Here is a 13,446-nt window from a genome sequence, read left to right as displayed (position 1 = left end):
CCGAACAAAAGTCAAACTCACAGATACTATATACAGTATAGTGCAAGGATATCCTGTAAGAGTCTCTGCTCTGCTCTGTGCTGTACAGTATTGATCTCTATAGAGCTCTGTGTTTTATCTGAATATCCTGTAAGAGTCTCTGCTCTGCTCTGTGCTGTACAGTATTGATCTCTATAGAGTTCTGTGTTTTATATGAATATCCTGTAAGAGTCTCTGCTCTGTGCTGTACAGTATTGATCTCTATAGAGCTCTGTGTTTTATATGAATATCCTGTAAGAGGCTCTGCTCTGTGCTGTACAGTATTGATCTCTATAGAGCTCTGTGTTATATATGAATATCCTGTAAGAGTCTCTGCTCTGCTCTGTGCTGTACAGTATTGATCTCTATAGAGCTCTGTTTTATATGAATATCCTGTAAGAGTCTCTGCTCTGTGCTGTACAGTATTGATCTCTATAGAGCTCTGTGTTTTATATGAATATCCTGTAAGAGTCTCCGCACTGCTCTGTGCTGTACAGTATTGATCTCTATAGAGCTCTGTGTTTTATATGAATATCCTGTAAGAGTCTCTGCTCTGCTCTGTGCTGTACAGTATTGATCTCTATAGAGCTCTGTGTTTTATATGAATATCCTGTAAGAGTCTCTGCACTGCTCTGTGCTGCTCTGTGTTTTAAATGCAAGGCCACGGAGAGCGAGCTGGTCTGGAACATTCACAGGAGCTTTCTCTGAGCCTGGGTGTGGAATTCTTTAGCCTGGTTTAGCCCAGTAAACAGTTTTCAGTGTGACTAAGCTCTTCCAGGGAAAGGTAGTTCTCTGTGCCCCTCCTGTCAGACCCCTCCTCCTCTCCTCTCCCCTCCCCAGCTGTGCAGGGCTGGCCAGTGGAGGGTACTGCTCACCACTGCGGAACTTGAGAAGGGAACTGATCGAAGAGGGAAAGCGCTTTGCCTTCCAGCACAGCAGCTCACCTCACTGAAAACCTTCTCATTAACAGACTCTCAGCACCCTTAGCAAGCAAGTTGTGTTAAACAGACAGGACCCTGTTTTGCAATGATTAAACAGGGGCGGAAATGAGACTGCTGTTGCATCACAGCTGCACCTGTTTATTTACATGTTCAAACTATGACTTTTAATTGATATTAACATTGTGCTACTTAGGTGTCACTAGCGCCTCTTACGAAATCCTCCTTTCAGAAAAAGCATCTGTTCAAAGAAAACATTTCAGGGAAGCAGAGTCAAAGCTTTCTATAAGTCATTGCAGACTGAACAGGGTTCTGATGGTTGTAAGTACCAGGAGCCTGTGTGTTGTAACTCTGGGTCATGGATCCAGCCCCACCCCGGCACAGTCACAGTGTGGCTTTACCTGGAAACAGGTAGAATTCAGGTCATTAGCACACTCCTTACCAACAACAGAACAGAACAATAGTGTGTCGACGCCCTGCTTCTGTACCTGCAGAGTGGAGGAGAACAGCTCAACCAGTATTTATATAAAACATGTACACACGCGCACACACACACTGAGACGCACACACTCGCACACACTGACACACACTGAGACACGCACCCACACACACTGACACAGACACAAACACACACACACACACTGAGACACATTCCTGGGGAAATGCACACACTTTAACTGTCCAGTCAGTGGGTTCACATTTTACAAGTTCGCCTCAGTAAATGTTTACATGTTCCCTGTATGGCCTTGAGGTGCAGCGTGCACAGTCTGTGCAGATGAGTGATTCGCTATGAGCCAGCTGATCAGCTTGTGTTTACAGAAGCACAGTGTGAACGTGGCTAGAAACAAACCCTGTGAAGGTGGACCCTCGTAAATCATTAAACTGGCACTCGATCACAGCAAGGAGAGAGAGGCCTGTTATTTTTCCATTTCTGAACTGCTGGAGAATCCACAGCGAAGGCTTGCGCTGCGCAGCTTTGAGCTTTCAGCACTGTCCTGAGAACAGCTTTGGTTTTATTTAAAGTCCTCAAACACGCAGGCCTGTGTGTGGCAGGGGCTGCCGTTTCTTTTCGGTCTCATGTCCCGGGAGCCAATTAAACCTCCATCATGACCCTGAAGTGGTTAGTGATCTCACTGTAGCTGTGAAACCTGGAGTGGAGCGGCTCTCCAGCTCCGTGACGGACAGCCTGCTTTAAACAGTCAGGCACGTTCGCCAGAGAAACACAGCACTTCACTGGGGGCTTCCAGGCATCTTCATATTGCACTTCTGGATTTGTTTCAAAGTTGACATGGATTTTCCTATACAGTAGTTTACATGCACCAGGATGCTACAGAAAAGCTGTAAGGTGTGAAGCGGTGTGAGACAGCACTGAGCTACAGCAACACAAACCAGCTCAGTCAGGAGCAAGCCTCTCCATGATTTACACATGCCAGGCACCTGCAGCTTTGGATAAATATTTGTACTTCAATAATGTTGTGTGCTTGAGAAGCAGCGGGTTGATGTTTTGCAGGCTGCCCTGTTCTGAGGCCTCCTTGGCAGAGAGACAGGATTATTGCAGGACACATGAGTCAAATAAAACAATAAGCTGATCTGCCTTGAGCTGTTTTAAAAGAGAAAGCAGGCTCCAACACAGGAGGCTACAGAACACTGCAACAATACTTCCTGCATTGTACGACTCAGGCACGGTTAGCACAGAGCAGATATTCCAGAGATCAGGGACAAACTGGGGTTCTGACTCTGGGACTGACGCCAGGTTAGTAGTTTGTTTCTTGGTGGAGTTCTGAATCTTCAAGGAGCTGTCAATCTTTTCAACAGGTCTCGATTCTGCGTCCTCCAGAACACTGCTCCAGAACGCTGCTCCAGGGATGAGACAGTGGGGCTCCTATTGCTGTCCACCTGATACAGATCAAATGGCATCTCCTCCCAGATCACTTACTGCCAGTGTGCCCTGAACCCTAAAGACTGCCTCCTCCCCATTGCTGAGGGAAGAGCATTCTTCAGAGGAAACCCTGTTTGAAAATGACATGAAGTGTGTGCAGGGCTGTCCTGCGTCTCTGTGTGTTTCACAGCGGGGCTGTCCTGTGTCTCTGTGTGTTTCACAGCGGGGCTGTCCTGCGTCTCTGTGTGTTTCACAGCAGGGCTGTCCTGCGTCTCTGCGTGTTTTAGTTTCTGTAGAGCTACTTCTTGCTGACAGAATACATTACTAACAAACACAAAGCTCCTGTCAGACTTGTGAGTGCGTGCGTGTGGGAGAGACGAGAGGAATAAAATGCAAACAAAGACTAATTGAAACCCCCCCACCCCCGCTCCCCTTCCTGTTGTGATGCTCTGATGTCAGTTGTAGGGTTTCTTGGGGAGCGAGTTTCTGTTTGAATCGCTGCCTGCTTCTCTGTGGGTGTCAGCTGCATGCCGGTTCTTGAGATGTTTCTGCGCTGATTTGCTGACAGAGCGAGGTGTCTGCAAGCCAGCTTTTTGAACAGGGGCAGGAATTGGCTGTGATGTCATTCTTTTATTTCTGTTTAAATGTATTGTTTTCTCAAAACCCGTGTTTACCAAGAAAGACTCCAGATGAAGTTTTCCACTATCACCATGACGAAGCTTATAACCCACACAGACAGATACATCCCATCATTTCCACTTTAGTTCCAGATAGACAGAGGCTGCTCACACTGTGGTCTCCTGGTTACTGAGCGGGGGGGGGGGGGAGCAGTCTGATTGGCTCCCCGTGGGTGTGACCTTGTTGATCGTCATCGGACTTCTAAGAAAAACCTTTTCTAGATATGTGCCCTGGGCGGGGGAGGGATTGATTTTCCTTGGGCTGCCCCCCCTCCTCTACATCTCCAGCACAGTCACTGTCTGTGTCTCTCTCTCTCTCTGTCTCGTCTGTCTCTCTGTCACTGTCTTTCTCGGTCTCTGTCTCGTCTGTCTTTGTCTCTGTCTCTCTCTGTCACTGTCACTGTCTCTGTCTCTTTCTCTCTGTCTCTCTTTGTCTCTGTCATTCTGTCTGTTTCTCTCGGTCTCTGTCTCTCTGTCTCTCGTGTGTGGAGTCTGTATCCAGTTCCATTGGGTTTGTTAGTTCAGTGTGTATTTCAGGAGTTGTGTTCACTATGATTTATTATACACATTAGTTATGTGATTTCTTTGGTTACTATAGGAGCCACACACACACAAAATGCTACACAGTCCTTCAAGTTATCATAGAAGAATCTTGTGGAATTATTTTTTCTGTAAGGATATTCAACATTTCCCAGTTTTATAAACCTTCCCCAAGTAACCGCACTGAAAATCAAAATGTAACAAAAATGCACATCTGAGACTACAGTGAAGAAAACTGCAAAGAGCTTCCAGTTCTGAAAGATGGCTTTGAGATGGTTTACTAGATGAACAAGATCTGCCAGAGCTCTTAACATACTTCTACAGCCCACAGTTTCAGTGCTGGCAGACTTTTTGGTATTCATCTCTACAGAGTGATTTTTCTTGGAATCGAGGCTGCATTCAGTTTCAATGACAGAATGATTGGGCGAATCTCCAGGCTGCTGAGGAGACACAGGGCTTGATTCAAGTTAGGTCTCTGAGTTCATCTGATAGTCAAGCACAGTTAGTAATCTTTTCACATTCCCAGCATTTCTTCCACTGTTAGATGGAATGTGCTGCCCTTGTGGATTCTGCCCCCCTCCCCAGTCGGTGAGAGCTCTGAGGTGGCTGCATGGTGGGCCTGCAGAGTGTAAAGAAGCGATCCATCGTCTTCGCCGCTCCCGAGTCAGCGCGGGGGTGGTAGTGGTGAGCTGAGCCTAAAAATAATTGGATATTTTAAATTGGGAGAAAAAAAGGGTACAAAATCAATTGGCGACTACTAAATTAAAAAAAAAAAAAAAAAAAATCTCCATCGTGTGTGCAGAGTGCACCCTGGCTGTGTGCCACCTTTTCAACTCACTCTGGAGGCTGAATTTCCCAGTAAGGATGTGCTTCTGACACTGCGTTCCTTTCTCTGAAATCGGGCTTTTTCTCGACACTCCCAGATATCATGCTGCAGCTGCAGCAGGTGTGACAGTGAAAGGGGACCTGAGTTCTCGCACTGGAAACTGTTCTCTGAATAGATGTTGTTTCCGCTGTCTGTGTGTGTCTGTGTGTCTGTCTGTCTGCCTGTCTGTCTGTGTGTGTGTCTGTCTTATGTGTTTGTGTGTCTGTGTGTCTGTTTGTGTGTGGTCTGTCTATTCCAGACAGACAATTAACACACTGTCACTGCACACACTGTCATGATTTGGGTGTCTGTGTGTCTGTCCACAGTGTGTGTACACACAACACACTGACAGCAGACGGCCTGAGACTCAGAGACACCTGTGTGTTTGTCTGTCTCTCTGTGTGTGTCTGTGTGTTTGTGTCTGTCTCTGAGTAAAGCACGGGGTTGAAACTGCACAATTACCCTACAAATGCCCCCTGGTAAACCTGTATAAGGCATGGGGGTGGAAAACAATGAAATCCTGCTTGTTTTTGTCTCTGGCGGGTGTCGGGTTAAGCTGTTTTATTGTTGCTCGTGATTCAGGGAAGAGGGAGATGATCCCAGGAAAAGGGAGGGCAGTGAGCAGGCAGAGGATTCCAAGAATCAGCAGAGCAATTAAATAGAGCATGCGGCTTCCAGGAAGAGAGAAAACAAAGGGGTAGAGGAGGGTGGCCGCACTTGCCCAGGACCTGGCATCCTAAATAACCGAAGAGCTGCAGAGTGCATTTCTAAATGTGTGATAATTCACATCACCCACTTTCACATGGGAACACAGTGACTGAAATACAGGCCCAGGCAGTGCAGTAGTATGACACACTCCCTGAAAAGAGGATGTATACAGTTATTTACTGTGTTTTATGTAAATGTGCCTCAAAGTTTAACAGCGTGACTTACATGAGCCTGGAGCCCTGTGTCCCCCCTCATTGAGAGACTCTGTATCAGTAGGATTGCTGTGGTGTGTGTTGCTTTGTCCCCCCTCATTGAGAGACTCTGTATCAGTAGGATTGCTGTGGTGTGTGTTGCTGTGTCCCCCCTCATTGAGAGACTCTGTATCAGTAGGATTGCTGTGGTGTGTGTTGCTGTGCTGTCCCTCATTGAGAGACTCTCTATCAGTAGGATTGCTGTGGTGTGTGTTGCTGTGCTGTCCCTCATTGAGAGACTCTGTATCAGTAGGATTGCTGTGGTGTGTGTTGCTGTGTCCCCCCTCATTGAGAGACTCTGTATCAGTAGGATTGCTGTGGTGTGTGTTGCTGTGCTGTCCCTCATTGAGAGACTCTCTATCAGTAGGATTGCTGTGGTGTGTGTTGCTGTGCTGTCCCTCATTGAGAGACTCTGTATCAGTAGGATTGCTGTGGTGTGTGTTGCTGTGTCCCCCCTCATTGAGAGACTCTGTATCAGTAGGATTGCTGTGGTGTGTGTTGCTGTGCTGTCCCTCATTGAGAGACTCTGTATCAGTAGGATTGCTGTGGTGTGTGTTGCTGTGCTGTCCCTCATTGAGAGACTTTGTATCAGTAGGATTGCTGTGGTGTGTGTTGCTGTGTCCCCCCTCATTGAGAGACTCTCTATCAGTAGGATTGCTGTGGTGTGTGTTGCTGTGCTGTCCCTCATTGAGAGACTCTGTATCAGTAGGATTGCTGTGGTGTGTGTTGCTGTGCTGTCCCTCATTGAGAGACTCTGTATCAGTAGGATTGCTGTGGTGTGTGTTGCTGTGTCCCCCCTCATTGAGAGACTCTGTATCAGTAGGATTGCTGTGGTGTGTGTTGCTGTGCTGTCCCTCATTGAGAGACTCTGTATCAGTAGGATTGCTGTGGTGTGTGTTGCTGTGTCCCCCCTCATTGAGAGACTCTGTATCAGTAGGATTGCTGTGGTGTGTGTTGCTGTGCTGTCCCTCATTGAGAGACTCTGTATCAGTAGGATTGCTGTGGTGTGTGTTGCTGTGTCCCCCCTCATTGAGAGACTCTGTATCAGTAGGATTGCTGTGGTGTGTGTTGCTGTGTCCCCCCTCATTGAGAGACTCTCTATCAGTAGGATTGCTGTGGTGTGTGTTGCTGTGCTGTCCCTCATTGAGAGACTCTCTATCAGTAGGATTGCTGTGGTGTGTGTTGCTGTGCTGTCCCTCATTGAGAGACTCTCTATCAGTAGGATTGCTGTGGTGTGTGTTGCTGTGTCGTCCTTCATTGTACTGCCCATTTCCTGTGTGCATTGGAATCATTTTAAACAGAGCTCATCCTGGCAGACTTTTTGATGGTATTGTTTGTGTTTTTATCTTTTCAAAAACAGCAGGACTGGACTGGTGTAAACCTGCATGCGTATAACAAAAGGACTCCCAAACTCTTAAATATAACAAGTACTTTTTGCAACAAAAAAAAATTGTATTTATTTATTTATTTCACATTTACAGGTCAGCACCTATTTTATAACAAAATGTCATCAATCTCAGTCAGTTAAAAATATAAACAAATCCAGGAATAAAAGAAAGTGCTTTTGCCCAAACCAGGGCCAGCCAAACTAACAGCTAGAGGTTTTTAGGGGTAAAGTCTGTCTTTATAAAAATTGTCCCTCGTACTGATTGGACAGGAGGGCTGCAGTCCTCCTCTATGGGCATGATCAGTCCTTGTAGCCACGCCCCATTTCGATCCACAGCCTGCGATTGGCCATTCACTTGGAAGAAGTTCCGTGTTGCCCCTCCTGTTTGTCAGTAGTTAGGGGGCGGGTGTCCTCGCAGTGCGAAGGGGGCGGTCCTTGTAACCTCCACCCCCTCACTCACACTGCAGCGGAACAGGCTGGTGGCCCCTGGCTCGCCCCCCCCCCCACCCCCTGTCGCCTCGTGTTTCTCGGCTCTGCCTGCGCTTGGCTCACAGTGGGAAGGGATACTCCTGCAGGTACTCCTGCACCCTCCTGGGTAGGGGCAGCTGCTCGGGGCTGGCGGTCACTCTGTTGATGGCCAGGCGTGAGAGGTGCTGGAGGGAGGGGAAGGCGTCTCTGCGGTGCAGCGGCCGCACCAGCTTGAGCAGCACGGCGCTGTCCTTGTGCTCGGGGAGAGCGTCCGCCACTGGAGGCCCCTCCACCCTCCCCGCCGCCCCCATGCAGGAGCCCACGTAGTGCTGGATGAGGCTCAGCACGTCCGGGAAGGCCAGGATGCGCGGCTTGGCCAGGCAGCTGGAGTCCAGTCGGAAGTACCCGTGGCTGTACTCGATGCGCACGTTGGTCGGCCCCCGTTTGGTCTTCACGGACAGGGTCAGCATGTACAGGGGGTGGCTGCTGTCCCGCACCAGGAACGTGCCCTCCTCGGCCCGCTGGAGCTCAGCCCTCGCCTCGCTGGCCGTGATCGCGCCCCAGTACCAGCCTGCGCAGGGCGGAGGAGAGAGGGAGAGAGGAGGGGGTTAGCAAGGGTTTGGGACCTCAGTGTCGCACTGAACCGGCTGGTCACACACCAGCGTACTGGGGCTCCCTGGCGTTATCAACTTCACAGCATCATGTCGTACCGCTTGCTGTTTATTTTCTACCTTCAGACACACGACTCCACAGACCAAGCGCTTGCATATCAGTTTGCCATTGACAGTGTCTGTTAATATGAACTGATCTCCACTGGAATGAACGAGTAGAGCTCTAACCTGACATCACAGTGCTGCTGTGCCTCAGGTCCCGCTGTGCTCTATATTATATTCAGCAGGGAAAGCAAGATCCTGTCATACTGTACGTGGGCTCAAGTGTGCTAACTGGCTGTTATTAGTTTATAGAAATCAGGGTGAATTGGATTTTGGTCAAACTTTGAATGGGTGGGATCTCTGTGCCAGCCACAAGAACTCCTAACACAGCGCAGGTCACAGAGACAGCTACCTGAGGTGTTGAGGTGGTCCAGGGTCTCGGTAATGCAGCACAGGTCATCGCTGGGGTCCCGCCCTCTGGGGGAGCTCTTCAGGCAGAAGGGGGGAGGCTGGGGGGCAGGGAAAGTTGAGTGGGGGTCCTGGCGGGTGATGGAGCCCTCCCTCCTCTCCACATGGCTCAGCATCTCTGGCAGAGAGAGGACTGCAGCCTGCTGTGGGAGCAGGGCTCTGGGGCTGGAACACAGAGACAGGAGCACGGGTTAGAGATTCATTACAGGGGTCTGGAACACAGAGACAGGAGCACGGGTTAGAGATTCATTACAGGGGTCTGGAACACAGAGACAGGAGCACGGGTTAGAGATTCATTACAGGGGTCTGGAACACAGAGACAGGAGCACGGGTTAGAGATTCATTACAGGGGGCTGGAACACAGAGACAGGAGCACGGGTTAGAGATTCATTACAGGGGGCTGGAACACAGAGACAGGAGCACGGGTTAGAGATTCATTACAGGGGTCTGGAACACAGAGACAGGAGCACGGGTTAGAGATTCATTACAGGGGTCTGGAACACAGAGACAGGAGCACGGGTTAGAGATTCATTACAGGGGTCTGGAACACAGAGACAGGAGCACGGGTTAGAGATTCATTACAGGGGTCTGGAACACAGACAAGGGGAGTTGTTTGATTGCCCCGTTAAAGTCGTGCCATGACAATCTGTACTGTGCAGGGATGGAAATAAGACTCCAGGTTACACTACCAGCTTGATAAGCCCCAGTGTACAGGTAACAAGCTCAGGTGTGTCTTATTGAACTCACAGTAAAACCAGGAAGAGATGAAACCTGTATATATAGTGTGTATGTGTGTGTGTGTGTGTGTGTGTGTGATATATATATATATATATATATATATATATATATATATATATATATATATATATATATTAGTGGTACAGGAAAGAAGACTCATAGATTCCAGTGTAAAACACAGTTCTACATAAATAAACCCAATAACCAGCACAATATGCCACATTAAACTGGCCTTCAGTACTTGACTGTTTTGTTTTTCAAAATAAAATCTTTTCAAGGATACCCAGATGCAACGTGCGTAAGTGTCCGGTCAGGTGTGCCTCGTACTGCAGGACAGCTGCCTGTAATCACTGTACCCGCTGACGTGTGGGGGGTCGCTCCGTGCAGCACCCTGCTCCCCGCTGACTCGCGAATCGGCGAGGCCAGTCTGGTTTTGAGGTGTGATAAAAATGCGTGTGATAACTGAAGGCAAAATACAGGCGCACAACATGATTGCATTTCACGAGCATTTTAAACGAGGTAACACACGAGCACAGCAAAGTGATTAGCGTTCTACTAATCAGGCTGGCAGCCAGCGAGAAACCCCGAAGCTTATCACTGAATTGGGCTCGGCTCTCTTCGGTGCCCTGTGATATTCTGCGACTATATCGCGTTCCAGTGACTGGCGTGGTGTTCGCCGCGTCGAGTGGCACTGGAACCACTTTTAAAGTGGGGGTGCTGAAAGCCATTGAACAAAAGTGTACCCCCCTGTGTACGATGGAAGCAGCACCCCTAGATCCAGCGCCGCCGCCCACAGAGATCTGTCTGTATAGCAATGTGGTGTGCATAGTGATACTGGATATGGAGAATAATAACACTAAAAATAATATGTGTTTTTGTACAAAGCTCTTGAATGGTGTACACATTATATCACATTCATTTTATAAGAGAATCGTTCACTACATTGTTCAGACAAAAACATAACAGCGTGGGTTCAGGCTATTAATAAAACGAGAGACGAGGCTAATCTTTAGAAAGCGTACCTCTGGACACAGAGAATCATGCTGGTCGGACAGGCTGGTATCCTCTCGTCGTCCTGTTTTCCTCCAAAGGCAATATTCAAAATTCAACCTCCAGCAGAATAAACACCCGACTTGTGAAAGTGTTCAAACAGCGCGCACGATTAAAGAAAACACCCGGAGATAAATGGAGTCTCTGAGAACTCTCCAGGCGTGTCCAAGCAGAAATTCCCTTAGAATAAAACCACGCGAATAATAGTGATACAGCAACGGAACACAGAGCGGCGCTTCCCTAAAAAAAAAGTAATAAACGAAATCAGACTTCTCTCTCAGGTTAGCCTTAGCGCACGAACAGAGCGCCAGGGAGCGAGTGCTGTCAGTGGTTCTGACTTGTTTATCTGCGGAAGGAGCTCGAATCACTCTTCAGGGTCTGACCCGGCTGATCAGAGTCGTTCCAGGAATCGGGTTCCTAGAACCACAGCGCCTATGACGTCACAGGCGGTTCTAACCGAACCTCACCGGGCTGCACCTGCGCTGTTAACAGGGTGTGGGTCTCCGCTCAATGAGCTGCTCAAGACTTCATTTCGCGTAAATATTCATTTAGCCTCCCCACTCCCCCCTTATGTTTTGCTCTTTGGCACCTGCCCAGCTTCTTCGTAAGAAGCGCTATTAATGGTTTTCCAAGTACTTTCCAAGAAACCAAAGCTTTGATTCTGAGTCAGACCAATCAGAGAGCGGCACCCCCCCCCCCCTTCACCCCCCCCTTCACCCCCCCCCCCCGTCCCCCTACGCCCAGCCTCGCTCTCCCGAGCGGTCTGCCTGCCCGCCGGGTTTGTTTTCATCACTCGCTAGAGAGCAAGGAGATTCCTGTAAACTTGTATTTGTTATGCGTGGATATTGCGTGGATATGCGTGGATGCTGCAAAGTGATGGCCATTGTCTAGTGTACCCATTTTTATAACTTATAACAACAACAACAATAATAATAATAATAATAATAATAATAATAATAATAATAATAATAATAATAATGCAGTCGTCATGTTTGTGGTGACGTCGCAGAACTATTTAATACAGAACGGTATCAGAGTTGAAGGGTTTATTGTAGCAGAACAGCACCCCCTGCTGGAGATTGAGTAACACTGCAGCAGAATGCAGACTGTCTCTTCCAGTTCGGACTGGCTCTATGAAAGCCAGCAGTGATACATTAGAGGAGACTCCTCTTCACACACACACAGAGTGGTGAGGGCATGGAAGAGGGTCCCAGGGGTTCTCCAGCTGCATCACTGCTGCCCGAATGGCCTCCTCTTGTTCATCAGCTTTCTTCTGCTCTTCTCTGTAGAAACTTTCTCTTCATAGCAATTCCTTCCTGAATGCTTTACTCAGCACAGACTGAGTTCTGTTCTCTCCCAGCATGCGCTGGGATCCAGATTGCCCTGTGCCCCTGTCGAGGGGTCACATGTAGTTTGCAGTATGCGGTATGCAATATGGAGTATGGAGTTTGCAGTATGCAATATGCAATATGGAGTATGGAGTTTGCAGTATGCAGTATGCAGTATGCAGTTTGCAGTATGCAGTTTGCAGTATGCAGTTCTCAGTATGCAGTTTGCAGTATGCAGTATGCAGTATGCAGTTCTCAGTATGCAGTATGGAGTTTGCAGTATGCAGTTCTCAGTATGCAGTATGGAGTTTGCAGTATGTTGTTCTCAGTATGCGGTATGGAGTATGGAGTTTGCAGTATGCAGTTCTCAGTATGCAGTATGCAGTTTGCAGTATGCAGTTTGCATAGCATCCTCAACGGCATACAGTTTGCAGTATGCAGTTCTCAGTATGCAGTTATGCAGTATGCAGTTCTCAGTATGCGGTATGGAGTATGCAGTTTGCAGTATGCAGTTCTCAGTATGCGGTATGGAGTATGGAGTTTGCAGTATGCAGTTCTCAGTATGCGGTATGGAGTATGGAGTTTGCAGTATGCAGTTCTCAGTATGCGGTATGGAGTATGGAGTTTGCAGTATGCAGTTCTCAGTATGCGGTATGGAGTATGGAGTTTGCAGTATGCAGTTCTCAGTATGCGGTACGGAGTATGGAGTTTGCAGTATGCAGTTCTCAGTATGCAGTTCTCAGTATGCGGTATGGAGTATGGAGTTTGCAGTATGCAGTTCTCAGTATGCAGTATGCAGTTTGCAGTATGCAGTTCTCAGTATGCAGTTTGGAGTATGCAGTTTGCAGTATGCAGTTCTCAGTATGCGGTATGGAGTATGCAGTTTGCAGTATGCAGTTCTCAGTATGCGGTATGGAGTATGCAGTTTGCAGTATGCAGTTCTCAGTATGCGGTATGGAGTATGCAGTTTGCAGTATGCAGTTCTCAGTATGCGGTATGGAGTATGGAGTTTGCAGTATGCAGTTCTCAGTATGCGGTATGGAGTATGGAGTTTGCAGTATGCAGTTCTCAGTATGCGGTATGGAGTATGCAGTTTGCAGTATGCAGTTCTCAGTATGCGGTATGGAGTATGGAGTTTGCAGTATGCAGTTCTCAGTATGCGGTATGGAGTATGGAGTTTGCAGTATGCAGTTCTCAGTATGCGGTATGGAGTATGCAGTTTGCAGTATGCAGTTCTCAGTATGCGGTATGGAGTATGCAGTTTGCAGTATGCAGTTCTCAGTATGCGGTATGGAGTATGGAGTTTGCAGTATGCAGTTCTCAGTATGCGGTATGGAGTATGCAGTTTGCAGTATGCAGTTCTCAGTATGCGGTATGGAGTATGCAGTTTGCAGTATGCAGTTCTCAGTATGCAGTATGGAGTATGCAGTTTGCAGTATGCAGTTCTCAGTATGCGGTATGGAGTATGGAGTTTGCAG

General features: G+C 48.0%; 1 protein-coding gene across 2 annotated transcripts; it reads right to left on the bottom strand.

Annotated features, from left to right (window-relative positions):
- Positions 1-7,332: 7,332 nt before the first annotated feature.
- Positions 7,333-11,197, bottom strand: LOC121329275 (cytokine-inducible SH2-containing protein-like). Of its 2 annotated transcripts, XM_041274807.1 has the most exons (4): positions 10,613-11,197; positions 9,874-10,017; positions 8,797-9,017; positions 7,333-8,302 (listed from the first exon to the last, which is right to left on the bottom strand). In XM_041274807.1, exons 1-4 carry the CDS (start codon positions 10,630-10,632, stop codon positions 7,812-7,814), a joined length of 876 nt encoding a protein of 291 aa, XP_041130741.1. In that variant the 5' UTR covers positions 10,633-11,197; the 3' UTR covers positions 7,333-7,811. The 2 variants fall into 2 exon arrangements, with proteins under 2 accessions (XP_041130741.1, XP_041130742.1); XM_041274808.1 differs by lacking the exon at positions 9,874-10,017 and having other exon boundaries at positions 7,334-8,302; positions 10,613-11,188.
- Between the last annotated feature and the right edge of the window lie 2,249 nt (positions 11,198-13,446).

Source organism: Polyodon spathula, chromosome 16 (assembly GCF_017654505.1).
Source record: "Polyodon spathula isolate WHYD16114869_AA chromosome 16, ASM1765450v1, whole genome shotgun sequence".
Lineage (NCBI taxonomy): Eukaryota > Metazoa > Chordata > Actinopteri > Acipenseriformes > Polyodontidae > Polyodon > Polyodon spathula.
The sequence above is the reverse complement of the archived record's forward strand: the minus strand, read 5'-3'. Positions and strand labels throughout refer to the sequence as shown.

Bases quoted from the DNA above. Each gene is read 5' to 3' on its own strand.
- LOC121329275 (XM_041274807.1), bottom strand. From the start codon at position 10,632: ATGATTCTCTGTGTCCAGAG. The intron at 10,018-10,612 runs GTACGCTTTCTA...CCTCAAAACCAG, and splicing joins ATGATTCTCTGTGTCCAGAG to ACTGGCCTCGCCGATTCGCG. The intron at 9,018-9,873 runs GTATCCTTGAAA...TCTGTGTTCCAG, and splicing joins CTTACGCACGTTGCATCTGG to CCCCAGAGCCCTGCTCCCAC.